Source organism: Tenrec ecaudatus, chromosome 10, assembly GCF_050624435.1.
Source record: "Tenrec ecaudatus isolate mTenEca1 chromosome 10, mTenEca1.hap1, whole genome shotgun sequence".
NCBI lineage: Eukaryota > Metazoa > Chordata > Mammalia > Afrosoricida > Tenrecidae > Tenrec > Tenrec ecaudatus.
Genome location: NC_134539.1, coordinates 135,554,443 through 135,582,257, shown reverse-complemented (window position 1 = coordinate 135,582,257; position 27,815 = coordinate 135,554,443). Strand labels below are relative to the sequence as shown.

Below are 27,815 nucleotides of genomic sequence, written 5' to 3'. Positions count from 1 at the left end.
GCTAGACATCCTTCTTAAAGAACAGAAACATTACGGGACCGACTATATCCGTTTTTTAGCTTCCTCTGTGTGAACTGAAACCCTGGGACGGCAACGGGTGTGAACAGAGCAGACAAATGAAGCCCCCGTTCGAGGAACTGCAATTCCCAGAAGGCACAGCGGCGGGGCTTCTATTTTCTTGTATTCCTATTGGTCTATGTGCGCTACTCCCAGCCAATAGAAAGCGAGCTCTTTGACAAGTGCCAACATGGCGACGTCTAGGCGCTAGAAGTAGATTGTCTGGTAGGTTTAAATTTGAGGAGGAGGTAAATGAAAAAGATATACGCGATTACGGTTTCCGCCCTGGGAAAGGTGAGGCAACTAGGGGGTGGGAATTCTGGATTTGGAATGGTGGTGGTTGTGGGACGCAGGAAGTCGGCAAGTGGAGTCAGTTTAACCCCTTGCTGCTCAGCCTCTTGCCGCCTCTCATTGGGGGGTCCCATCTCAGCAAGCTTGCGTCCAGAGGGACGCGACCTCCCGGACCTCTGTCTTGCTCCCACCTTTTTTTTGCCCCTTCTGATTCTTTTGCCTTCCTGGTGGCTTCCTGGGTTTCTCTCATTCCATGGAGCTCTGCTTTTTTCCTTCAGAACTTTTTCTCCCCGTTTGTAACGCGATTTTTCTCATTTTAAAGCTGGCAGCTAGCAGCCCCGCCTCCGCAGAGTGATATTATGAAGGTCGTGAACCTAAAGCAAGCCATTTTGCAAGCCTGGAAGGAGCGATGGAGTGATTACCAGTGGGCCATCAACATGAAGAAATTCTTTCCCAAAGGCGCCACTTGGGACATTCTCAACCTGGCAGGTCTGAAGCGAATAGGAAGGAAGGGCGGGAAGGGTTCCCCCCCTCCCCTGCAAAAGTCGCAAACACTCCCCCTCTGTTATTCTCCTTGCAGAAGCACTGCTGGAGCAGGCCATGATCGGACCTTCCCCCAACCCTCTCATCCTGTCCTACCTGAAGTATGCCATCAGTTCCCAGGTAAACTGCCAGCTACTCAGAGAAGCGGGGGATTGAGAGGTCAAAGAGTGCAATTGTAAGCTTGCCCTTTTTAGGTGACTGTATTTGAACAGATTACAGAGCACGGAGCCACCGTTTTCTTTTTTAAAATAATATTTTTTTCCCATTAGTTGTTTGGGGGTCTTGGTGCGGAGAGGGATTAAACGTTTCACTGTTCACTGTTGAATCTCAAGGTTGGTGGGCCAAACCCAGTAGCTGCTCTAGTAAGGCCGCTTGCTCGAGAGCTCAGGAAGCCCATGGGAGCCGTTCTGCTCCCCTGGTCTGGTAGCTGTGAGTTGGAATGGACTTGGTGACAGATCAGGTTATGTTTTGAGGTCCCCAGATGCCATAAAGGGTAAGCCCTTGACGACTGGCAGAAACATGGGCTGTTCGAACCCCCTCCCCCTCCCATACCCAGAGGAAGCACAAGCCTGGCCGTCTGCTCTGGAAAGGTCCCAGCTCCAAAACCCTTATGGAGTGCAGTTCTACTCCGACCCATGAAGTCAGAACCGGAACCCCACAGCCACTAGCTCTACGTCGTGAAGACTATTGTACTCACTAACCCTCGCGGAGAATATCTCCCGGTGCTTTCAGGTGCCGCACAGAGTGGTAGACCATGGGGGGCAATAGCCGTGAAAACAAGACAACAAAACGTACCCCGGCTCAGCCCGGGGAGTACTGCTAGCTAGCCACCATCAGGTTGGACAACAGACTGCAGTGCCGCCTGGTTCTGTGCCATCCCTGTGACAAGTTGCCAGTCATACCATTGATCCATTGGGTCTTCCTGGATCATTTTTGGAAGTAGGTTACCCAGGCCTTCCTCTCTACTTTGCGTCCAGAAGTTTCGCTGTAACCTGTGCGGCGTTGTTTTACCCCGCAAGCTCCACGGACAGACGGATGGGTGGTGGTGGTGAATGAGCTGGCCCTATTGATGGGAGAGCCTGCACTAGTGAGCCACCTGTGGCTCCAGGTGAAAGAAGCAATCCCGAGGCTGACTTTAAAATCCAGGGCAGGACTTGGGCAGTTCTGTGCGAGAGGTGTTCCTCGGCCCGTCTCAACATCAGGGAAGGCTCTATGGGTGAAGTGAGGTGGAAGCGGAGCCCGGAAGTCGAGCAGACATTAACCAGGCAGCCTGGCCAGAGAGAAGAGCAGATGCAGTGTGCGTAGCAGAGCTCACGAGACGTTTAGGAACTGAACCTCGTTTGAGATAGTGAGAGCAGAGCTTCAGTGTCTTGGCACGCCTCACTTTTTAAAAGCTTATGCATTTTTGAGACCTGACAGAACCTTCACTTATGCATATTAATATCTAGCTCTGGGTACCACTTTATAAACTAAACGCGAGGGGGAAAAAGAGAAATTGTGAATTTATTATAAAGTAATGAGTGAACCTATCACATGGTAGTATAGGTAGCTTTGTGGTGGAAAGGGCCCCTGGTTTCCAAAACAAAAATCGGTTAGCCCAGAAAGTAGCATTGTTTTTCCATTTTCACACACCTCTCCAGTGTTCGGCTTCACAGACAACAGCTGGATTCAGCTGTCTGCTTCTGCGCTCAATTGTTGTGGTGTTCTGTTGTCTGGTATCACGTGTTTGGGACCTGGTTTGAAAAAGGAATATTTTAATATTCTTGTTAGATAACTGGACACTGTTCTTCGATTATACTATGTTAAAATTTGACAAGTGATGTGTCTCTGTCTAGGCCATTGATCTTTCCCATGCACATTGGAGGGATGTTTTATTCATATGTGGTTGTGTAACATGTTTTTGTTTTTAAGTCATTTTATTGGGGGTTCTTACAGCTCTTTATAACCATCCATACATCAGTTGTATCAAGTATATTTGTACATATGTTGCCATCATCATTTTAAAAACATTGTCTTTCTATTTGACACCTTGGTATTAGCTCCTCTTTTCCCTCCCTTTAAAAATAAATTAAAATTTTTCCCTCCTTCCCCTACCTTCCCACCCTCATGATCCCTTGATAAATTATTATTTTCATATCTCACACTCATCCACTGTCTCACTTCATCCGTGTTTCTGTTGTTCTTCCACTTCGGTGGGGGGGGATTTAATAGGTGGAGGGGTTAGACGTACATCATTGTTATTGGTTACCCCTTTTCTCTCCTTTCTCCCCTACCTTCCCCCTACCCTCTTGGTATTGCCTGCTCCCACGTCTGTTCCCAAAAGGTTGATCTGTCCTGGATTCTGTGCTTCGAGAAGTCTTGTCTGCATCAGTGTACATGATCTGGTCTGGTTGGGTTTGTAAGGTACAGCTGGAGTCATGATAGTGGGGCTGCAGAAGCCTCAGGGAACCAGAGGAATGTTGTGTGTTTTGTCCATGCTTTACTGCACCCTAGCTGACTTGTCCCCTCCTTGTGGCCCTTCTGTGAGAGGACTTCCAATTGTCTACTGATGGGTTTTGGGTCTCTACTCCGACCTCCCTTGTTCTCAACAATATGATTATTTGTTTTGGGTTTTCTGATGCCTGATCCTGTTGACACCTCGTGATCACACAGGTTGGTGTGCTTTTTCTGTGTGGGCTTGTTACTTCTCTGCTAGATGGCTGCTTATTTAACTTTAAGCCTTTAAGACCCCAGATACTCTATCTTTTAATAGCCGGGCACCATCAGCTTTCTTCACCACATATAGTTATGCACCCATTTTATCTTCAGGATTGTGTGGGGAAGGTGAGCATCACAGAAAAGCAGGTTAATAAAGTGTTCTTGTGTTGATGGAGGGCTTGAGTAGAGGCCCAAAGTCCGTCCACTTCCTCAATATATTGCCATATAAATATATATACATAGGCTAATACCTCTATTTTTATGGATTAATATACTTACATAGGAACACAACTATGTTTCTACCTCTATCAATGGTTTTGCTTCCTAGCTCTTAACCCCTGTTTCTTTTTACCGTCCTCCTGTCCCACTATCACACTCATTCTTCATTTGCCTCTCAGTAATTCCTCTCGGCTAGATTACTGTTGCTCCAACACCACCAGGGTCCCTATGACCCCCTTGCCATTGATTTTAGTTCCCTAGTTGTTCCCCTGTCCATGGCATGGTTTGCTCACCGCTCCTCCCCCGCTCCTCCCCTCTAGTCCCTCTGCTGTCTGCTCAGGGTGCTTCTCATGCCTGTCTTAAGTACACAGACCAGGCAGCCAGAATGAAGACAAAACAGAGAGAAAACAAAAGATCCAAGGGGAGACATAAAAGAAGAAAAAAGAGAGAAAGAAAAATTCCTTACATAATTCCAGATCTGTCTGCTGACCTTTATGATTATCCCCCACTGGTCCTGGGGGCTCCGGCCGAGTACTGCCCCTCCTAGCCTGGAATCTATTTTGGGGGCTCCACAGGGGCTTCGTGGCTTTGCTCTGGTTGCTGATCTGTTGTGCTCCTTCCTTGGTCCGTGTAGTGTTTTTCACTCTGCAGCTGCCCCAGGGTTTTTGTTTGTCTATTTGTTTCTCCAGTTGTTGCCACATTGTGATGCAGGGTCTTCACGTGTGGGGTCTTAGAGAAACTCCACTAAATAGTGGTGAGAGAATGAGCATGAAAAAGGTCAATGACCAACCGGCCATCTGGCTCAGAAGCAACAAAGCCCACATGGAAGAAGCACACCAGCCTGTGCGATCACGAGGTGTCAAAGGGATCAGGTACCAGGCATCATCAGAACAAAAAATCTTATAGTGAATGAGGGAGAGTGCGGCGTGGAAACCCAAAGCCCATCTGTAGGCAATTGGACATCCCCTTACAGAACTGTCTGGGGGAGGAGACAAGTCAGTCAGGGTGCAGTGTAGCACCGATGAAACATACAACTTTTCTTTAGTTCCTAAATGCTTCCCCACCACTATCATGATCCCAATTCTACCTTACAAATCTGACTAGACCAGAGGCTGTACACTGGTACAGATAGGAACTGGAAACACAGGGAATCCAGGGCGAATGATCCCTTCAGGACCAGTGGTGGGAATGGCGATACTGGGAGGGTGGAGGAAGGGTGGGTTGGAAAGCGGGAACCGATTACGAGGATCTACACATACAACCTCCTCCCTGGGGGACGGACAACAGAAAAGTGGGTGAAGGGAGATGTCGGACAGTGTAAGATATGACAAAATAATTATAAATTATCAAGGGTTCATGAGGGAGGGGAGAGCTCGAAGGGAGGGGGCTAAAAGAGGAGCCAATGCCAGGGGCTTAAGTGGAGAGCAAGAATGATGAGGGCAATGAATATGCAAATGTGCTTTACACAATTGATGTATGTATGGATTGTGATAAGACTTGTATGAGCCCCTAATAAAATGATGTAAAAAAAAAAAGGTCAATGACATCTTCGTAGTGTTTAAAAATAACTTAATCCTTTTGGATCCCTGGGAAGGGTCTTGGGGACCCCCAAGGATACTTGGCCAATGCCTTGAGAACTGTCGGGCTAAGCACATCAAGTTCAAGGACGAGGCTGGTTTAGAGATAGAGGTTAGCTAATAAAGGACCATCTGAACCTAAGGTTACCAGGAGTCAGCAGTGACTTGGCAGTTAAGTTTGTTTTTTTTGTTTGTTTGTTTGGTATCTAAGGTATTTGGATTTTATTTTAGTCTCCAGACAAACCAAACCCACTGGCATTGAGTCAGTTTTAACTCATAGTGACCCTATCAGACAGAGACCTGGACATCTGGTAGGTTTGAACCACTGATCTTCTAGTTAGCAGCCAAGCATTTTAACCATGTGCCCTTATTCTTGGACCCAAACCAACCAAACTCACAGCACTGATTCAATACCGCCTCACAGTGACCCCTAGGACAAGGTAGATCGGCCCCTGCGGTTTCCGGAGACCGCTGTTTACAGGAGTAGAGAGCCCTGTCTTTCCCTTGGTGCGGTTGGTGGTTTGGTTTTGAACTGCTGACCTTGTAGATTGTAGCCAACACATAACCACTATGGCACCAGGCCTCTCTCCTTGGACAGTACATAATTACTTTAGATTTTAAGTGGAGGAATATAGTATGATAGAATTTGCTGTTCTTTTTTTAAAATTGATAGAACACTAAAAATACACAGATCTTAAGTTTTAATTGGATGAGTGTTTGCAATTGTGTATTCTCATGTCACCTACATCCAAAATTAGACACAGAGCATTTCCAGCTCCCAGAAAGTTCCTTAGTGCCCCTTTCTAGTCTGTCCCCCTCTCCAGCAACTAGCTATCAGATAATTTGTATCATCATCCATTGCTATTGTTTCCATTTGGGATTTCATGGAAACAGAATCGTGTAGTCTGCTCTCTGGATACTCTGTCTTCCTTTGGGGGAGAAAAGTGCGTTTGAGATTCATCTGTGTGCACTTTTGCTGCTATCTTGGTCGTCTCTCCTAATTGCTGAGTAGTATTCCACAGTCGACACGGAGTTTCTCTATTTCCTTTTTCTTCACCACATATGCTTGTATCTGATTCAAGAGGATAAGAACTGCATAGTGTCCCACGTCTTCTGTTATTTAACATTTCCCCTGTGATGTGATTGCTTCCAGTGTGTGTGTATTTAAAATCATTGTATTGGGGGCTCGTCCGATTCTTATCACAATCCATACATACATCCATTGTGTCAAGCACATATGTGCATTTGTTGCCATCATCATTCTCCAAACATTTGCCTTCTAATTGAGCCGCTACTATCTGCTGTTCATTTTCCCCCTCCCTCCCCACCCCCCACTAGTGTGTTTTTTTAACTGCTATAAGCAGTACCGGACCATTCAGCTACCTCTGCATGTTATTGAATATTTCTTTAAGGGAGATACTCAGCATTGCTGGTTTGAAGAGGACATTAAATTGTAGTAGATCCTGCCAGTTGCCCTTTAGAGTATTGGTAGTATTTCAAATGAAAAAAAAAAAGTTTGCCCCAGTGGAAAAAAATTATATTGAATTTTAAGGTGCTTTTCTGCAATTGTGATCATTGAACTTCCACCCCCCCCCATAGGTTTACTGGCTTTCTGCATATCTTGTGTAATTACTTATTTTGAACAAATAACAGTCCAAGGTTGGCCGACAAGAGCCTTGGGGCATAGCCATGGGGCTGCTCACTACAAGGTCACAAGGTCAATAGTTGAACCCCACCAGCGGCAGGAAAAGGAGAGGCTCTCTGCTCCTGTAAGATTGACAGCCGTGGAACAGTTCTACTCTGCCTGCAGCGTGTGGGTGGGGATTGGCTGGACCGCAGTGGTTGTGGTTTAGCCAGGGAGCCCTGGTGGCACTGACCTCAAAGTAGGCTGTTCAAACCCACCAGCTGCTCTGCGGGAGAAAGATGAGGCACTCTGCTCCTGTAAGGATTCATCACTCCTTGGGAGCCCTGTGGAGGGTCACTGTGAGTCAAATTGATTGGATGGCAGCGGGGTAAGGTTGGCCCATGATTGTTTGTCAGTCACTCCCTCAGGTATTTTGTAGAAGCATTTTGCTAATCTTTTCAAACAGCAATAAGCAACAAGAAAATTAGCATAGCTGCCAATGAAAAGTGGAAGATGTTTGTTATTTTAGCATAAATAAGGCACATCATTTGTCCACTCTTCCCTTGCTTGCTCATCTTGTTATTGATTTCTTTGTAATAGTTGTATGGAGATATAATTCGTTTAAAGTGCCCAATTTACTGGTATTTAGTTTGTAGCCGTGACTACAATCAATTTTTGAATATTTTTAACATCTAAAAAAGAACTCTTAAGTATATTAAGGTCTTTTATTTTAATCATTTTATTGGAGGCTCTTAAAGTTCTTATCACAATCCATATATCCATCTATTATGTCAAGCACTTTAAAAAAATCATTTTATTAGGGGCTCATACAACTCATATCACAATCCATACATAGATCAATTATGTAAAGCACATTTGTACATTCATTACCCTCATCATTCGCAAAACATTTGCTCTCCACCAAAGCCCCTGGCATCAGCTCCTCATTTCCCCCTCCCTCCCTGCTCCCCCCTCCCTCATGAACCCTTGATAATTTATAATTATTTTGTCATATCTTGCCCTATCCGGCGTCTTCCTTCACCCACTTTTCTGTTGTCTGTCCCCCAGGGAGGAGGTCACATGCTGATCCCTGTAATTGGTTCCCCCTTTCCAACCCACCCTCCTTCTACCCTCCTAGTATTGCCACTCACACCACTGGTCTTGAAGGGTTCATCTGTCCTGGATTCCCTGTGTTTCCAGTTCCTATCTGTACCAGTGTACATCCTCTGGTCTAGTCAGATTTGTAAGGTAGAATTGGGATCATGATAGTGGTGGGGGAGGAAGCATTTAGGAACTAGAGGACAGTTGTATGTTTCATCGTTGCTACATCACACCCTGACTGGCTCATCTCCTCCCCGAGACCCTTCTGTAAGGGGATGTCCAGTGGCCTACAAATGGGTCACCACTCCACACTACTCCCCCCATTCATTATAAGATTTCTTGTTCTGATGATGCCTGATACCTGATCCCTTCGACACCTCATGATCACACAGGCTGGTGTGCTTCTTCCATGTGGGTTTTGTTGCTTCTGAGCCAGATGGCCGCTTGTTTACCTTTAAGCCTTTAAGACCCCAGATGCTATAGCTTTTGATAGCCCGGCACCATCAGCTTTCTTCACCACATTTTCTTGTTCACCCGCTTCAGCGGTTGTGTCAGGAAGGTAAGCATGCTCGAATGCCAATTTAATACAACAAAGTATTCTTGCCTTCAGGGAGTACTTGAGTGGAGGCCCAATGTCCTTCTGCTACCTTAATACTAAGCCTATACATATATGCACATAGATCTTTTTCTCCATCCTCATATATAAATATATTTGCATATGTACATGCCTTCATTTAGACCTCTATAAATGTCCTTTGCCTGCTAGCTCTTTCTTTCCTCTATTTCCTTTGACTTTCCTCTTGTCCCACTATCGTACTCAGCCTGCATTTGGGTTTCAGTGAGTCCTCTTGGTTACATTACCCTGATCACGCCCTACCAGGTCTCCTACACCCTCCTCACCACCGATTTGGATCACTTGTTCTTTTGTCCCTGGGTTTGTTAGCACCACTTCCTTACCCCCCTCCTCCCCCTATCCCATGTCCCCCCGGAACTGTTGGTCCCGTTGTTTTTCCTCCAGATAGTTCATCCAGTCTATCTTATTTAGACAGACCTGCGGAGGTAATATGCACAAAAACAAGACAGAGCAAAACTAAGCAACAATATACAACAAAACAACAACAAACCAATGACAAAAATACAAAACAAAACACAACAAGAAAGAAAAGGTTGTAGTTAGTTCAAGGACTGTTTGTTGGCCTTTAGGAGTGTTTTCCAGTCCAGTCTGTTTGGGCACCCCGCCCTGGCCCCGAAGTCCACCTTCAGCATTCCCTGGGGACCTTGCCACTCCATTCCCTCGCGGTTCTGTTGCACCCCCTTAGTGTTTTGCCTCGGTGTAGCAGGATCAGATTGGGCACAATTCCCACACTGTGTCTCCGGTGTTGTCCCCTGTAGGGCAATGGGTCAGTGAGGGACGTCATGTCTCATAGTGGTGTCAAGCACATTTGTACATAAGTTGCCTCATCATTTTCAGAACATTTAATTTCTACTTGAGTCTTTGGTATCAGCTCATTTCCCCCTTTCCCCTCCTCCCTCCCTCATGAGCTCTTGATAATTTATGATTTTTTTTTCATGTCTTACACTGACAACTCCCATTACCCATTTTTCTGTTGTCCATCCCCCTGGGAGGGGGATATATGTAGATCATTGTGATTGGCTCTCCCTTTCTCTTCCCACCTTCCCCTTCCCTCCTGGTATCCCTACTCTCATTGGTCCTGAGGGGTTTATCTGCCCTGGATTCCCTGTGTTTCCAGCTTTTTAAAAAAAAATCATTTTATTAGTGGCTCATACGACTCTTATCTCAATCCATACATACATCAACTGTGTAAAGCACATTTGTATATTAATTGCCCTTATCATTCTCAAAATATTTGCTCTCCACTTAAGCCCCTGGCATCAGGTCCTCATTTTCTCCCCTCCTTCCCCTCTGCCCTTTCCCTCATGAACCCTTGTTAATTTATAAATTATTATTTTGTCATATATTGCCCTGTCCGACGTCTCCCTTCACCCACTTTTCTGTTGTCCTTCCCCCAGGGAGGAGGTTATATGTAGATCCTTGTAATTAGTTCCCCCTTTCCACCCTACCCTCCTTTAAGAGAGTGTAATGCTCAAGACAGACCTCGTATTAGTAAACTCAGTGACGGTTCTGTTTTTAAGCAGACTCCAGGGGCTGTTTTTGGTTTAAGGTTGAAAGCGGATCTCAGGGCAGTGGTTTCCAGGGTTCATGCAGCCTCCATGACTCTAGAAAGTCTGGATTCCATGAGGTGTTAGCAGCATGGAGCTGGCCATAGCTGACCTTCTCTGGCTTCTCTCTTGCCGTGATGCAGGGGTCAGATGTGCCCCCTCCCCCCGACCCTCCATCCTGCTCTTGATCCGGTTCTGACACCAGCCATTGCTCCCGTGGCACTCTGCTGCTCTGTGAGGGCGCCCAGAATTCCTAGGCACAACTCACAAACAAGGGGGCTGTCAGGGGATTAGCAGGTCACCACAGTCTGGAGTGGTAAACAGTGAGGATGCGCCTCTCCTCAGCCAGCAGCCCAGTCTCTCTCTAGTCCTCAGCCTCTCAGCCACCGTCCTTGGGCCTCTGCCTCAGTGGACCAGGAAGCCCGCCTGCTGCTCTGCCTCACAGCCTCCTGGTCCTAGTGTCACTCCACTGTTGTGTTTCATGGTCTCCTTGCCTTGAGTCTCAGCCGCTGCCACTTCAGACAGCAGACAGTAGGATCAGTGGCAGTTCTTCCAGTGGCCCTGGGGTTTCTCTGTCTTCCTGCCAAGGCACCTCATTTTATAGCCAGTGGGGTGCTAACCACAACTCACCAGTCCTCTTTGTTAGTGTGAAACACAGCCTACGTGCATAGCTCCACCCAATCGTTCAGTGGGATTTGCAGGAATTTCCCTCCACCACACATGAGAATTTGAAATTCTGTTCTGTGTTTTCTCCTTTGGATCAGAAAACTTCTATAGAATCTTTGCTCAGAATGTGTCGTCATGGTAGCAGAGTACCATGTCCGGCTGTATGACAAAGAAGGGAGTTGTTCTTGGAGGCCATTCGTTACATATTCCATTTTCCCTCTCTTGTTCCTGATTCTCCTTCCTCAGCCAGTCGCTCCAGGCAGATGAATAGAGTCCAATTGTGCTTGAATTGCTGTGTGCAAGCTTTTAAGACTCCAAGGAGTATCTAGTGAAGGAGGAGGTTCAATGGAAACCCCAAACACATCATTAAGCCAATTAACTGGGGTGCCCCATCCAGAGTGCTTTCAGACTTAGTTGGGCAAGTAGCCCTGTTTTTGTTTCGTTTTTCCAGTTGTCTGATTGACTGCTTTCTGGCATTTTCCAGACAGACTTTAGAATCAACTTAAGTTCCTTTGAAATCCGATGCGTTTTTATTGGGATTTCCTTGCGTTTGTGATTAACTTGGGGGAATGTATAGATTGATGTTAGAGTGATGTTCAAATGAGTCAGAGGCAGGTCAGGCCAAAGGCAGGGAGACGGTTCAGTGCAGCGGTTGGCGCCCTTTTCAGAAAGGTCCAGGAGGTAAATATTTTTGCTTTGTGTAGAGTCTCTTTCGCAATGCTCGACTGTTATTGCAGAAGGCATTTTCAGACACTGAGCAAATGGGCATGGCAGTGCTCCAGTGAGCGCTCGTGTACAAACCAAATGAGGGCTGGGTTTGCCCTGCAAACCCTGGCTTGGGTCACTCAAGTGGGAGATGGTGCTGGGGTGAACCTGGGAAGTGGCAGCAGGGGGAACCAAGACGATTTCACGGATCATTGAGGGGGCAGCAGGAGTCGGACTTGGTCATTCGAGAGCTAGGCGCAGGAAGCGAGGGGAGAGAAGTCAAGGACTGTGCCCCAGTTCCCTAGGTGTGACCACGGGATGGTTTCTGGGACCAGTAGGAGACAGTGGAAGTGGGATTGGGCGATAGGGTGAGGGCAGAGGTGGCCTGGTTGATCTCTGGTCTTGTTAGAGGGAAGGTGTCCAAGTGAGTGGTCTCTGGGAGCGCCTGGGGTTGGGCGGCTAACCAGGCGGTTAGTGCTGGGAGCCCCCCAGCCTCTGTTTCCTTGGAGACGAGCAGCGTCGTCCCTCGGAAACACTCGGAGGCAGGTCTGAGTGGGTTGGGAGAGAGGCGGTATGGAGCTGAATGGATGTGAGGGAGCTTCCCGGCATCCACGAAGAGGCTGTTGGTGCATACTTGGGAACATCACCTCGGAAGCAGGAGTTGTCTTTGGCCTTTGTCTCATTTGCTCTCACCACCAATAACAACGGCTTGTGCCACTCAAGCCAAGCCCCTGGGAAAGTGCTGTTGTCACTTAGGTCCGTTTTCCCACAGACCCGCCCTCTGTGGAACTCAGAAGGAGAGCCTGGACCTGGGTCCTCCGCCTCGGCTGCTCATTGAAGCCGAGGGTTGGGATGAGATGGGCCCTGGAGGGGGGTGGGCAAGCCAAGCGAGGGGAGGTAACTTCCGGAGGAGCCAGTCACACTCACGGAATTGCTGGAGAAGGGTGGTATCAGAAGAGCCAAGGAAAGGGAAGACTGAAGAATGAGGGAGGGGTTTTGTGGTGTCAGACGCTGCCGAGAGGCGAGGAAAGACCAGAATTGAGAACTATCTGTTGAGTTTAGCCACAAGTGTGCTGACCTTAAGGAGCTGATTTGTGGCATGCCAAGGACAAATGTGGTTGGAGAGGCTCCCAGAGCAAAGGGAAGGTGGGGAGGTGGAGACGGGTGGGGTGGGGGGTAAGCTCAGAGAACCCCCGTGTCTGAAGAGCAGGAGGCAGAAGAAGCTGGTTAGATGGAGAGGGAGGGGTCTGCTGGGCAACTCCTTTTTAAACTAGAACCTTGAGGTGTACACACTGATGGGAGAAGCTGAAGACGTGAGAGAGAGAGAAAACGAGCCATGTGTCTGAAAGACCTTTGGACTGTAAATGGCGGGCAAAGTTAGTGGCTCACACTTCCTCCAGAGAGAGCCTTCGAGAGAGGGGGTGGGCCGTGGGCTGTGAAGCGCTGGGAGGTTTAAGGAGCAGCTGCGGCAGCCCTGCATCACCGACACCCCGGCTCTGGGCTGGCCACATGGGCAGGGGCCACACACCCGCCTCCAGGGACTCGTGGGGCTTCAGAGCCCATGCGCTGATGGAAATATGACACTGGAATCGGTTAAGTCCTGCCGTGACAAAGGGCTCACCATGTGGGAAGTATTTTTAGGTCTCTGGATAGCGGTGCTGTGGTGAAATGTTTAGCAAAAGTGCACTGCAGGAAATTTGGATTTGAGGGCCAGAAATTCATCTGAACTAGTGGGATCTCTCAGAACCTGTAGTGTAGAAGCGTCCATGCTGGTAGCTTGGGGTCAGTTTCTAGCGGGGCCCCACGGTGCCATGGTGGAGGCATTCGCCTGTCAACCCCAAGGCCAGCAGTATAAAGCTGCCGATCATTCTGGGGGACTCCGTGGGGACAAGAGCCGGGGAAGCTGTTGGGTCTGCAGGGTCTCACCCTGAGTTGGAATGGACTTCCAGGCGTGGGTTTGGCTAGTTTTTTCCTTTTACCCTTTCTAGTGGGAACGTCCGGCTCCCTCTACAGGTGGATAGCCCACCAGGCTCTGTTGTTTGCCAAGCTCTTGCTATGGGGACATCAGTTATAAATAAACAAACACTCCCCTGGAACGTCATGGTCATCCTGCCCAGGCAGGCACCCAGCTCTTTGATGACTGTCAGACACCAGCTACAGCTTTGCAGCGTAGTGGCGCTCAACACTAATTGTGTATTTTAGGCTGTGTTTTGCTCCTGTCCATCCAAGAATCCTGTTAAAGACATCTGAGCAGAGAGCAGTCTGTCTATTTGGTGGACTTGTCCCTGGAAGGAACAGTGATGCAGGTGAAAGTCCCCAGGCCAAGGTCATGGGGCTGGCTTAGCTCCAGGCTCTGGGGATTGCCACTCTTTTCGAGGCCGCGGCCGGCGAGGCAAGTGATTGTCCGGACAGATTGGTCATGTAATCTGGTGTGTTTTGCCTCTGCGTTTGAGCGCACCCTTGTAACTATTTATATAGCAGTACTCAACGTTTTATCAGCATGACATAATTACTATTTTTACAACTATTTTAACTTAAAAGATTTTCTTTACGTGTTTTTCTCTTTTGAAATACAGCAAAACATTTTTTTCTTTTGAAATAGCTTTCCAGTCTTCTTATGATAAAGAATGGGTTTTACTAACAAGTTTTCTTTGAGGTAAAATTTTCCCGAATCCACCTAGTTAATTAGACTCCACCAATTCCAAGCCGTAAGAGTGTTCTGAGACCTACTGTGTGCCGGGTCTTGGTCTGAGTGTTAGAGAAACATATAAATTCACTGCTCTCTCCGTCTCCAGGGAACTCACCTTTCAGATAGAGCCTCCTTCAAAGACTAGTTGAGTGAGAGCCCTTGCTCAGATCAGTTGGAAAGTACGGCTTGCTTTCTTCCCAGTCACCTGAGAGATGTCCATTGTGTGCAAGTGAGGAGCCCCGGGACACAGGCGCCTCTGGTGCCGATGGTTAAGGTTGGCGGTTCAGTCCCCCTAGAGCACACAGGAGAAATACCTGGTGATCCAATTCCCCAAATTGCCCGATGACATCCCCATGGGACCCAGTTCTACTTGGACACTCAGGAAATCGCCAGGAGTCAGAATTGGCTCGGTGGCCATTGGTTTTCCAGCTGTATGTTTAATTCATTGTTTGCCAGGTTTGTTTCACACAGAAGTTGAGTGTGTGTGTGTGTGAGAGAGAGAGAGAGAGAGATCTTGACAGCCTAAGGATTCTTGAGACAGTGTGGCTCAGTGAACCGCCCCACAGTGATGGACATGTCCTCTATCTGTGCTGTCCGGTTCTGTACTCAGTAGTCACGGTGACCGTGAGGGCTGCGATCAAGGACCCGAATTTTTAACTTGGTTTTTTTCTCAGTGACTTAAATGAGAGCAGCTACATGTGGTTCATCGCCAGCGAGAGGATGGTGCCGCGTCAGGAGACACTTTGGGAGATGTTGGTGTTGGGTGTGTCTTACATGTTCATTCTGCACACATGACCCAGCGTGTGACAGTCAGCGTGAAAGGGCCCCTGTCCTTGAGGTGCTCCTGACCTGGTGGGGTGCCAGGCAGCACCTGTAATGATGGGATAAGAGGACCACTGGGAGCCCAGAGGGCACATTTCTGCCCAGTGGGAATTGGAAAGCCCTAGGGAGGAGTAAGAGTTTGTGTAGTGAAGTGAACTGAGTGTTTGTCTCTGGTTCTTGTCTAAAGAAAGTGCACTCCTGGAGCATTGATTTGGTAGGAGAGGGACTGAGGGCCGTGCATAGTGCTCCTCCCTCCCTCGGGCATGACTGGGGCCCCTCCGAGGGTCGAGGTGATGTGACGGAGGAGCCCCTGGGCTGGCTCCTGTCCTTGGGGTCCTGCTGGTCTGAACACTCCCTGAGCCCACGCGTCTCCTTTCCCTTCTTCCTTCCAGATGGTGTCCTGCTCCTCCGTCCTCACCGCCATCAGTAAGGTACGACCAACGAGCCACGCTGGGCGCGGTGTGGGAGGGGCCAGGCCTATGTGGTGCTGGGAGGAAGCCTTCACTTCCCTGGCTGCTCTGGTCATTCCATGGCCTTCCGTTGGAGGGAGAGGGATTCTGGGAGGTGGGGGCCGGCCAATTAGGAGCCACCTTCCCGGGTCTAGAGGATGCCAGTCTGAAATCTGGAGGAAAGATGAGCGGGCATTCTGGCCTCGTGTGTGAGACTCCGTGCTTGCCTGGGTGCCCTCTAGCATCTCTCTGGTCCTCTGCAGTTTGATGACTTTTCCCGGGACCTGTGTGTCCAGGCACTGCTGGACATCATGGACATGTTTTGTGACCGACTGAGGTAATAAAGGCAGGGGTGTAGAGGCCTGTGCCCTCCAGCATTGTCTGAGGGCAGAGAAGACATTGGACTGAGGCCCATTCTGTGGGCTCCCACCTGCCCAGCCCCGTCCCTTCTGCTGACTTCCTTGGGACAGGATGCCTCTTCTCCCTGGAAGTATACCTTGCCCAGGGGGAGCAGACTAGACTGGGGCTCCCCAACCATGCCCCCTAGGAGGAGAGTGCCAGGGCCCCCGGGGGAGCTAGGTCTGGGCAGCTGGAAGAAGAGACCGATTTTGCCTCCTTCCCTGCAGTTGCCACGGCAAAGCGGAGGAGTGCCTTGGGCTGTGCCGAGCACTGCTCAGCGCCCTCCAGTGGCTGCTGCGCTGTACCATAGCCTCTGCGGAGCTGCTGCGGGAGGGGCTGGAGGCGGGCTCTCCAGCCGCCTGCGAGAAGCAGCTGACCATGTGCCTGCAGCGTCTGGAGAAGACCCTGAGCAGCACCAAGAACCGGGCCCTGCTCCACATTGCCAAACTGGAGGAGGCCTGTATGTCCCCGAGCCCCCACTGTGGCCTCGCCGGTTCTGAACTTGAGAGGGGAGAGGCAGGAGGCCATCCCACTTCTTTCCAGGAGGATCTGAAGTCATACACTTCCTTTTCTCTCTCCCCATAAGCATTGCACACATCCCAGGGACTGGGGCAGGGTGGCACCCGAGCCAATCAACCAACAGGTACTTACTGAGCACTGTCGGATGCCCAGCACTGCACCAGGTGCTGGGAGCAGGGGGTGGAGGGTGGGGCGGCTACCAGAAGCATGTGGCAGGGTCCCTGCCCTCAGCAAGTCCACCTGCTAGTAGAGGAGCAAAACTAGTGCTTAACAGACACGGGGGGGAGCCAGAGGCCGAGGCACGCACACAGGTCCCCCTGTGTTTGTCTCCGTGTGATTCGTCCTTCCAGAGCACGCAGTTCATCCACCTGCTCCCTGAACCATCCTGTAAACACCTGGTTGTCTGCTGTCAGGCCCGGGGTGCCAAGCACCTCTCGACTCATGTTCAGGTGCTGCCGAGTAGAACTTTCCAGAAGCAGATTGCTCAGCAGGGCCGCACTGGGTGGGAGGGAAGACTCTGATATTCCTGAGGCAGCCCACAGTCTCGCCAGGGCTGAGGACCACCTATGGGTCTCGTGCTTTGCAGTAAGCGGAAGGCTCGGATGGGCCTCCCTGGGGTCTGCAGCAGCTGCTGGGAGAGCTTGTCACCAGGTTTTTCTGCTGAGTCTCAAATCCTGATTGCCCACGGTGACCCAGAAGCCGGTCACCGTGTTCACGGGGGCTGTACCGGCCGTCTCTTGTCCACGTGCATTGGCTGCACAATGAGCGAGTGCTTCATGCTAGTGGCTCGCAGGCTTGGACTTGTCATCTGGGGCTTCCTCTTTTCCTGTGCTGTGTGAAGGTTGATGGGCCAGCGGGCGCCATCTTTCATCGCTCGAGTCTGTGGAATTGTAAGGAGGCCGAATGACGTTTAATTAAGCGCTAAGTGATGTGGGGCAGCCCACGAGCCCAGCATCTTAGGGGACAGTCAGAGGTTCAGATCGGTGGCTACGTGGTTCGCGGGCTGGCAGGATGGTGGGGGCTGGAGAGGTCAGGGTGAGTGGGAAAGGCATTTCAGCAGGGAGCACGGCAAGGCCTGCCTCCCGTGGGGAGGGGCGCCACGTGGGAGGTTGACTTTGGGGAATGGTCTACTTCTGAAGTGGCTTGTGGACCCCGTCCCTGGTCCAACCACTGGACCATCACTTTCCTCTACCTCTCTCCCCTCTGCTCATGATAGGCTGGGCCGGGCCTCTAATGGCTAGTGCGTCCCCTGGAAGTCAGGCCTGTGGGGTGGTTCTGAGGGACTAGCCATGGGCGCACACCCCTTGTAGAGCAGGTGCATGCTGTCCCTTAGGCCCCTGGCCCCTTGTCATCCTCGAGGACTGACTGCCGCCCCGGGTTGTTTTTCGGGCCCAGAGGGGACTTGGAGCCGGTCTCCGCCTCTGCCCTGCCCCCATCGTGTTGCATGTCCCTTCCCGCACAGCCTCGTGGACTGCCATCGAGCATTCCCTGTTGAAGCTTGGGGAGATCCTGGCCAACCTCAGCAGCCCCCAGCTCCGGAGCCAGGCGGAACAGTGTGGCACCCTCATCAGGAGGTCGGTGGGCATTGTGGGGAGGAGAGGGAACCCGGAGGGCTCAGGAAGTAGTGCATGGGCCAAGGTGGCATTTCTGCTCCCTCAGCATCCCCACGATGCTCTCTGTGCACTCGGAGCGGCTGCACAAGACGGGCTTCCCCACGGTCCACGCGGTGGTGCTGCTCGAAGGGACCATGAACCTGACGGGCGAGACACAGCCCCTGGTGGAGCAGCTCATGATGGTGAAGCGCATGCAGGTGGGTGGGAGCAGAGCTGCCTCTCCTTCCTGGGCACGGAGGTGTCTCTGGATGCCTGTGGACGTGGACCCCAGCCCTGACCCCGTCAGGGTCCACGAGGCTTCTGGAGGATTTAGAGCTACAGGGCCACCTTCTTATCCTCTGCCTGGATCTCCCCCCAGCACATCCCCACCCCGCTCTTTGTCCTGGAGATCTGGAAAGCTTGCTTTGTGGGTCTCATCGAGTCCCCCGAGGGCACAGAGGAGCTCAAGTGGACCGCCTTCACTTTCCTCAAGGTACCGGGCGGGCGGCCAGGAGTGCCGGGAGCGGGGCCAGGAAGGGTCTGAGGGAAACCAGTGACACCCTGAGCCCCGGCGCCATGCACCTCCCTGCTGGCCCTTTTGCCAGCCTGCCAGGTCCCCAGCCTGGGTGCCGCCAGGTGTTTTCTCTGGAGGCCCCGGGATGTGCAGCCCACTGGGCAGCACCTGCGTTGTTCTGACCTTGAAAGGCTGGTCAGCTCAGTCAGCAACAGCTTGGTGCCAGGCAGGGGTGAGGGGAAGGTGGGCCTGACCCCCTGACGTGGCTCCCACTTTTGCTTGTGGCATTTCCCTTTGTGCAGGTAGAAGTGAGGGTGCCTGTCCTGCAGGTAGTTGGGGGTGCTGGGGCCCAGGTCTGAGCGGGCTTTCCCTCCCTGGCTGAAGTGCTCGGGGCTCCTCCCTGCTCAGAGCTGAGGGGCAGGGGCTGCTGTAGTTCCGAGTGAGGAGAAGAAAGTGATCTTCCGGTTTGTTCCCACCCCTCCCCCTAGATCCCCCAGGTTTTGGTGAAGTTGAAGAAATACTCTCATGGGGACAAGGTGAGTTGCAAAAATGAGTGGCTGGAGGATTCTGGAGGACACTGCTGCCCCCGGAGGACAAGGCCCAGGAAGGGGCATTTGGACCCCGCCAGGCAGGAGTGTGTTCCCTTGCCTGGGGTGAGGTGGGAGGTATCTGGCCTCCGGGTCGCCAGTGGTGGCTATGTGGGAAGCAGCGATACCCTTCCCCCCGCTACTGGCCAGTGGTGGGCATGGCCTGTTTGAGGGCCTTTCTACCCACAGAGGGCCCCGCTGAGCCTGCCCCACAGGGCGTAGGCAGCTGAGGACCTAGAAGCTAAGCCCCTGTGTCTGGCTCTTTGTAGGACTTTACGGAGGACGTCAGTTGTGCTTTTGAGTTCCTGCTGAAGCTCACGCCCTTGCTGGACAAAGCTGACCAGCGCTGCAAGTACGGACTCCCTGGTCACCCAGCCCCCCCAGAAGGTGTTCTGGGCGCTGCCCCTGCTCCTCTGTGTCAGAGAAAGCCTCTAGGGACCCTGTCTCCCTTCATTCTCCTTGGCACAGGAAGTGCCCAGATCCCCTCTGCCTTCCCTCAGGGCCCCAAGGATCCCCTGATCCTGGATGGGCTGTCCTCATCCCTCCAAAGCCTCAGCTCTGTGCCCTTCTCCTCCTCTTGTCTCCTCACAGCTGTGATTGCACCAGATTCCTCCTCCAAGAATGCAGCAAGCAGGGGCTTCTGTCTGAGGCCTGTGAGACCAGCCTTGTGGCCAAGCGGTAAGCGCGAGGCCCATGGACCGCCCCCAAGGCCCCCGAAGCCCTCTAGCGTAAGATGACCCGATGTTCACGTTGGTAAAGCGGGACACCGTTGATAAAACTCATATCCTGGCGAAATAGCCACATGGCAGCCGAAAACCGTCTACCCTAGCTTGTCGTGCAGTCTTTCCCCAAATTGGGACTTTTTAAAACACGGTGGGACATGGGAAAAATTGTTCAAAATTGGGACGTCTGGTCACCTTACTCTGTAGAGTCCCAACTGGGCTTCTGCTGCCTCTCCTGTGCCTGGGCTGCAGGGAGCAGCATTCCCTCCACCACAGTTGTCTGCGCTCATGCTTTTAGCTCTTTGTGAGCAAGGTAAAAGGCCCAAGCCTTGCTCTAATCCTTCACGGAGCTTCCAGGTATGAGGGTGCCTGACGATGAACTGAAGCCGGGCGGTTTCAGACGAGCATCCTTCAACGTCCAGGCGGCCCTTGCCTTCTCTGTGTGGGGCTTGAACGAGGAGTGGGTCAAGAATCGATCCCCCTTTGCTTCCTTCTCCTGACCACACGGTCACTGCCACAGCACAGCCGACCGGGAACATGCACCGCAGCTGAAATCCGCAGAAAACGCCAACATCCAACCCAATCCCGGGCTGATCCTCCGGGCGGAGCCCACTGTCACCAACATCCTCAAGGTGCCCCCAGGGTCCTCTCGCTCCCCTTTGCAGCTTCTCTTCAGCCGCTAGACAGAAAGAGACTTTGACACCCCACCCCCTCGCCCCCGTCTGCCTTTTATACACAGCTGCTCTGGAAGTAGAGCAGGGGCAGAGGGGCGCTGACCACTGGAACCCACCACTGCTGCCGGCACCTGTGCCCCCGGCGCATGGTGGTGGTGCTTTTAATAAGGGCCAGCCTGCCAGGAAAGCCTCCCCCCCCCATGCACACACACATCCAGCTTCAGCCCAGTGGTGTTGGCTGGGGGGGTCAGAGAGGAGCCAGGGTCGATTTGAGAAATGGCTGTGCCAGAATGGTACCACGAAGCTGGAGCTGGGCTTGGAGGTATCCGATCCTTGTGCTGGAAACCGCAGGGAGAGAGAAGATGGCTGGGCTGTGTCTGGGCAGAGGAGGTCTTTGGGAGTCTTGGGGACTTGATTTCCTGCCCTGTCCTGCCCTCAGACCATGGATGCTGACCACTCCAAGTCCCCAGAGGGCCTCCTGGGGGTCCTTGGCCACATGCTGTCTGGGAAGAGTCTGGACTTGTTGCTGGCTGCTGCTGCCGCCACAGGGAAGCTGAAATCCTTTGCCCGGAAGTTCATCAAGTGAGGGAGATGGGCGCCTGGTGGTGGGAGTGGGGTGGAGGGGGATGGATGTGTGACAGGCAGAAGCAGCAGGAGCGGGGAAGCCCCTGGGGTCTGGCTCTGCAGAGCATCCCGGCTGGGCCCTGGAGGAAGCTCTGTGCCCCGAAGCGCTCCTTTCTCTCAGCTGGTGGGGAAGGGGTGTGCCAAGAAGGTGACAGGGGGCTGACGTACAGGGCACCCCGTTTTGAGTGAGGCCTTGGAACTCTTTGAGAAAGACTCGGGAGCTGAGCTCTCTTTCTGCAGCACTGGTGTGGGTTGACCCCATAAGTCAGCGGTTCTCCACCTTACCGCCGCGACCCTTTCCTGTAGTGCCTCAACCCTAACATGATTTTCGTTGCTACTTCATCACTGTCACTTTGCTACTGTTATGAATCAGGTGACCCCTGTGAAAGGGGTGTTCAATCCCCCAAAGGGGTTGCGCCCCACAGGTTGAGAACCACTGCCCTAAGTAATTCTGGCGCTAGACACTGCTGCCAGCCCTGGCCCTGGCTGATGGGCCCTGTCTCCATTTCCTCCACAGCCTGAATGAATTCACGACTCACGGCAGCGAGGAGAGCAGTAAGTCCACCATCTGCCCCGGGCTGGTCCCTGTCCACAGGGAAGGTGGGGGGAGGGAGTGCAGGGCGGCAGGCACTTTTGCTCGGACGGAAGTCCCTCTGTGTCCTACCCTGAGCAGTGACTGAATGGAGCTTTTGGGGACTCTCAAAGAGGGTGACCCTGGGGAAAGGGAGCTTCTAAAACCACCTGTGTCCCCTACTCTGCGGTTCGGGTTAGGCACTCGGGGCAAGGAGGCCTTTGGCTCCAAGGAAGGAATGATGTTCCGATTGGGATTCAAGAAAAGGATCCTGAGCCTCAGCGCTCTGAAAGAGCCACTTAGTCCCTGACCTTCCTGGAGGCAAATTCTGGCACCTTCTCAACCTGCTGAGCCTGCGTGGGCTGAGTGGTTGGCCTGTCTCCTCCCGCAGCCAAAGCAGCCTCCGTGCGAGCTTTACTGTTCGACATCTCCTTCCTGATGCTGTGTCACGTGGCCCAGACCTACGGCTCAGAGGTGAGCGAGAGTCAGGCACACAGAGATGGCCAGTAACTCCCCACGCCCCACCCCGACCCTTTGCTAGCCCCAAGGCAGTTGTTCTGCCGGGTCAGGAATGGGCAGTCAAGGGTCCCTGCACACCCTTGCTGGCCACTAGGTGGCAGCACAGCCCGGCCTGCCTCCGGTAGCCCCTTTGTCCACACGTGTGCTGCTGGCCCGGCCTGGGGAAGGGGCCCGGTTCCTATGGCGCGAGGCCCAGCCTGGCAGATGGTGAGCCAGCTTGTCTTGGTGGCCCCGCCCCAGGTGATCCTGTCTGAGTCGAGCGCACGCGCCGAGGTGCCCTTCTTTGAGACCTGGATGCAGGCGTGCATGCCCGAGGAGGGCAAGGTCCTGAACCCCGACCACCCCTGCTTCCGGCCAGACTCCACCAAGGTCGAGTCCCTGGTGGCCCTGCTCAACAACTCCTCCGAGATGAAGCTGGTGTCAGTGCCGGGACACCCCTCCCAGGGTAGCGGTGGGGATAGTTGCCATGACCCTCTCTGGTAAGAACCACCCCCGGCCCCCATCCCCCCTGCTCACCCATAGGCAGATGAAGTGGCACGAAGCCTGTCTCAGCATCTCAGCAGCCATCTTGGAGATCCTCAACGCGTGGGAGAACGGGGTGCTGGCCTTCGAGTCCATCCAGGTAGTCCGCTCCCTGGCTCCACTGCCCACTCCCCCATCCCCCAGTCCCACGGCCAAGAATGGCCCCCTCTGGGAATCTGATTCGGGGGTGCGGTGGGGGGAAGGCCACCCCAGTGACCCTTTCCCTTCCTCAGAAAATCACGGACAACATCAAGGGCAAGGTGTGCAGCCTGGCGGTGTGTGCCGTAGCCTGGCTGGTGGCCCACGTGCGGATGCTGGGCCTGGACGAGCGGGAGAAGTCCCTGCAGATGATCCGCCAGCTGGCAGGGCCTCTGTACAGTGAGAACACACTGCAGTTCTACAATGAGAGGTCAGTCTCCCACCACCCTGCTCCCGGCCTCCCTCCATCACCCAGCCAGTCTTGTGTCTTGGTGACAGACATGTGCCTGGTCCGGCAGTGCTGAGTGCCCAGGGTACAGACCCCAAAGAGCTAGGGTGCCTGCCCTCAGAAGACTCCTGGGCGGGAGAACTTGCTCCTCACTGGGCACCTGCCCACCCCCAGCTGTCCTTCTTTCATGCCGATTTCCTGCTTACTCTTCAGGGCTTGGAGGGATCACCCGGAGACATCAGCTGTGCTGGGTGGTTTTAGTGACTAGCTGAGCGCCCTGTACAGGATGCCTTGTTAGAGAGAAGTTGTCATGTTTAACTGAAGCTAGGCTTGGGGACGGTCTATACATCAGCGCCACCTGTTTCCCCCTGGCCCTCCCCGCACACATGGCCTTACAATGACCTAAGCCGGTCTGGACAGCCTCGGTCTGCTTTGGGTGAGGAGCCATGGGAAACCCCAGGCCACCTGCAGGTGGGGAGAGGGCTCTGAAACCACGTGGCTGGGCCAGTGTGGAGACCGGGGTCTGTAGTCACAATGGGAGACTCTTTCCCGACAAAAATTCCTGGTACACACACAGACTTGCCCAGCTTCCAAAGGCCGGGAAGAGCCCTGTGGGACAGTCCTGGGCCCCCTCTCCTGGAAGTCACAAAGTTTACTTTGGGAGGAGGCCAGGTCTGGGCGGGGACACCCCCCCCCCCCAGCACTCAACCCAGAGGGAAGTGATTATATTTATATTTATGTCAGAAGGTTGGCAAGGCCCCAGGTTTGGGGCTGCGGAAAGCACTGAGCCATGAGAGAGAGAGAGAACAGGAACATGGATGTATGGCTGGGGCGGCCAGGGGAGGAGGCCCTTCCGTGCCCGGCACGTCAGAGTTTTGCCAGGAATGGGAGGTGGGTTCAGGTCAGCACAGAATGGAGCTCACTCCCCAGAAAGGGCTACTTCCGTAACCCAAGTGGAGGGCCCCGCCTGACCGCTGCCCCTCGCTGCTGGCCCCCCAGGGTGGTGATCATGAGCTCCATCCTGGAGCACATGTGTGCCGATGTGCTGCAGCAGACGGCCACCCAGATCAAGTTCCCCTCCACGGGCGTGGACACCATGCCCTACTGGAACCTGCTGCCCCCCAAGCGGCCCATCAAAGAGGTGCTGACGGATGTTTTTGCCAAGGTGCTAGAGAAGGGCTGGGTGGACAGTCGCTCCATCCACATCTTTGACACCCTCCTGCACATGGGCGGCGTCTACTGGTTCTGCAACAACCTAGTGAAGGTATGTTGCTGGGGTGAACGTGGGCCGGACAGGCTGGGGGAGACCCCAGAGAGACAGCCTGCTCTTAACTCCCCTCCTCTCCCCCAGCCCTCCATAGCTCCTGGGCCATGGCGGGGGGCGGGGGCGGCAGTGTGAGTGGTCCTGGCCCAGCCCCCAGCTGTCCCTGCCTGCTTTGTGCCCAGGAGCTGCTGCGAGAGACGCGGAAGGAGCACACCCTACAGGCCGTGGAGCTCCTGTACTCCATCTTCTGCCTGGACATGCAGCAGGTCACGCTGGTCCTCCTCGGCCACATCCTGCCCGGGTTGCTTACCGACTCCTCCAAGTGGCACAGCCTCAGGGACCCCCCGGGCACTGCCCTTGCCAAGTAGGGGCCACCTCCCAGCCTGCTCTGCCCTCTCCCCTGGGACCTCCCGGGCCCCCCGCCCCATAGAGACAGGCACCCCCACCTGTGTCCCCACCCCAGAAGCTGGGCCTAAGCGGGGTGTGTGCAGGCGCCCCTCTGACCTTGCTCTTGTCCCGGGCCCCACCAGGCTGGCCGTGTGGTGTGCCCTGAGCTCCTACTCCTCCCACAAGGGCCAGGCGTCCTCCCGCCAGAAGAAGAGGCACCGGGAAGACATCGAGGTAGCTGAGGCTGGCCTGTGGGTTTGTTTGCAAACGTTTCCTGAGCCTGTGTGGCCATTGGGCAGACACCCCGCCCTCCGGGTCTGGGGGTCCCAGGAGCGAGTCCAAGAAGGTCCGCAGACTCCCTTTTCTGAGGCGAGTCCTGCAGTGGGAGCACATTGTTCTCTGCCTCCTGTGGAAGGGGGCAGGGAGGAACTGTGACCCCTGAAGACACTGGCCGCTGGTCGTGGGCAGTAACGTCCCCACTGAAGCCTGGGTGCCGCTCGCTCCGCCCTGCAGGACTACATCAGCCTCTTTCCCCTGGACGACATGCAGCCGTCCAAGCTGATGCGACTCCTGAGCTCCAGCGAGGACGACGCGAACATCCTCTCCAGCCCCAGTGAGTGTGACCGGCCGCCAGGCCCGCTCCTACCCACAGCCCCGTCTCCGCCGAAGGGAGCAGCGGGGTGAGGGTGGGGTGTCTGCTTCTGAGCCCTGGATCGTGTCATGCTGCACGACTCCCTGTGGCTTGTAGCCCCTGTAGTCAGGTCCCAGAAAAGGAGCGCCTCACCTTCGTCCCCCTCTACCCTGGCCATGCTCCCCCCCCCCCGCCCCCCTTTCCTTCCTTACTCAGACAGGAATGACGAGCCAGCCGGGCATGCTCACAGCCTCCGGTACAGTCTGTGCTGTTGACTCACCGGGGCCAACCTTCCTCCCAGTGTGCATGCCCACACCAGCCCAGGCCTAGCCGGGGCTGCACCCTGCTTTTCCCGCCTGAGCATGCCCTCCCCAGCCCCGCTGTGCTCACATGTCCCTCGCCGCCCAGACCTGTGTCCTCGACTGCTTTCCCTAAGGCCCTGCTGGGGCCTGGCTTTTGACTTGTCCCAGAGGTGACTGCTGAGCCGCCCATCTCTGCGGCTTCCAGTGCGGGGCTTGTCCTGAGCCCTGGCCTTGAGTCCGCTCTTCACTTGCCAGGCGCTGAGGAGGAAGTGTTAGCCCGCAACTGACGGGGGCCTGGCAGCACCCGGGACAGCGCAGCTCTCTTGGGCCGCCTCGGCGGGGGGCCCCCACCCCCACCTCTTTGTGCCAGTGCTTTGTTTGAGTGTTTCGTGTCATTCAGCATCTCCGCTATCTGCCCCAACCCTCTCCCACACCTGCGGCCTGCAGTCTCCCAGGGGCCCTCCTCAGAGTTGCCCCGCTGGGTGGGTGGGGGGATGGGGGCTCCCAGGCCCTTTTGGGTCGGTGCCAAGTGGTAGGCCGTGATCTCAGTGTGCCCTCCACTGATCCCCACAGCTGACCGGTCCATGAGCTCCTCCTTCTCCGCCTCCCAGCTCCACACAGTCAACATGAGAGGCCCTCTGAACCGGGTGCTGGGTGAGTCCCTCCCGCCCTGCCCTGGCAGCCGAGGTGGCCCACCGAGGCCCACCACCTGTTTGATCCCATTTGTGTGAGAGCCCCGGTCCTGGTGGTTTCAGCGTGTCATCCTCCAAGTTCAGTCCCACCTCCCCCCGTCTTGCCCCGCCGGGCCTCTCATCCCCTCTGCCCTCCTGTACAGCCAACCTGTTCCTGCTCATCTCCTCCATCCTGGGCTCTCGGACCGCGGGCCCCCACACGCAGTTTGTGCAGTGGTTCATGGAGGAGTGCGTGGACTGCCTGGAGCAGGGCAGCCGGGGCAGCATCCTGCAGTTCATGCCCTTCACCACGGTGAGCGGCTGCCTCCCCAGCAGGCGGGGCGGGTGGCCCTCAGACTCCCGTGAGCTCTCCCAGTGAGCAGCACTCTGTCTTTCTGGCAGGTGTCTGAGCTGGTGAAGGTGTCGGCCATGTGCAGCCCCAAGGTGGTGCTGGCCATCACGGACCTCAGCCTGCCCCTGGGCCGCCAGGTGGCTGCCAAAGCCATCGCTGCCCTCTGAGGGCCTAGGAGGGTCCCCAGCCCCAGGCACCTTGGAAGGGAGCCGTGGGGAGAGATGAGACATCCTTGCTCACAGCCACCTGACCAGGGTGACCAGGGGCCTTTCTCCCTCTGACTTGTTCCTCTGACTGCCCACCTCTCAGCGTCTCCGTTTATGTCCCTGTTTCCTCTTTCTGAGTGTGACCAACGGGGCTTCTCAGTCCCTGCAGGTTCCGCCCGTGTGTGTGTGTGTGTGTGTGTGTGTGTGTGACAGAGAGAGAGAGAGAGAGATATTTATATGCAAGGGGATGTTCACTGCCCTCCTCTCCTTTTTAAATAAAGAGCCTCTTGGGCCCCTTTGTGACATGAGTGTCTGCTGCCTAACAGGTGGGGTGGGGTGTCTTGGGGAGAGGCTCGGCCTGTCGGAATGGGAGGAGGAGGAAGAGAAGGTCTAGAGGACTGGGCTCAGCTCCCCATGTTTGTTCCTTCCCAGAGCAGCTACTTGTCCCCTGCTGGCCCCCTCCCCTTTGGCTCAGGGCCAGCCGGTGCTGGGTTAAAGGTTCTGTTTCTGTTGGCAGGAGCCCTGCTCCACCCCATACTCAGTTGGACCCGCCTCTCTGGGTGAGGGGCAGGGACTCCGACTAAGCCCACCCTGCCCAGCTCTCACAGACCCGACGCTGCTTCTTGGGGACAGACAGGGACCCACTCCTGCTCACCAGATCCTGCTTTCTAAGGAACCATGTGGGGCAGGCCAACAAGATGGCTGAGGCGC

The 27,815-nt window shown here is 54.0% G+C and overlaps 1 protein-coding gene and 1 non-coding gene across 5 annotated transcripts; both read left to right on the top strand.

Moving 5' to 3' along the window:
• Window positions 1–27,407, top strand: MED24 (mediator complex subunit 24). Of its 4 annotated transcripts, none has more exons than XM_075561772.1 (27): window positions 1–282; window positions 671–837; window positions 929–1,011; window positions 15,565–15,603; window positions 15,885–15,958; window positions 16,248–16,480; window positions 16,607–16,663; window positions 18,002–18,113; window positions 18,199–18,349; window positions 18,511–18,624; window positions 19,134–19,181; window positions 19,502–19,584; window positions 19,824–19,910; window positions 20,475–20,586; window positions 21,068–21,210; window positions 21,770–21,807; window positions 22,215–22,297; window positions 22,583–22,761; window positions 22,865–22,964; window positions 23,098–23,273; window positions 24,291–24,555; window positions 24,738–24,919; window positions 25,086–25,176; window positions 25,456–25,555; window positions 26,449–26,529; window positions 26,711–26,859; window positions 26,949–27,407. In XM_075561772.1, exons 2-27 carry the CDS (start codon window positions 708–710, stop codon window positions 27,063–27,065), a joined length of 3,027 nt encoding a protein of 1,008 aa, XP_075417887.1. In that variant the 5' UTR covers window positions 1–282; window positions 671–707; the 3' UTR covers window positions 27,066–27,407. The 4 variants fall into 4 exon arrangements, 3 of the variants coding, with proteins under 3 accessions (XP_075417887.1, XP_075417886.1, XP_075417888.1); XM_075561771.1 differs by having other exon boundaries at window positions 2–351; XR_012786489.1 differs by lacking the exon at window positions 26,949–27,407 and having other exon boundaries at window positions 1–351; window positions 24,738–24,821; window positions 26,711–26,769.
• LOC142460666 (small nucleolar RNA SNORD124) lies at window positions 22,046–22,149 on the top strand. The gene has a single exon (XR_012786831.1). It is a non-coding gene; the product is annotated as a small nucleolar RNA SNORD124 (small nucleolar RNA).
• Window positions 27,408–27,815: the final 408 nt, after the last annotated feature.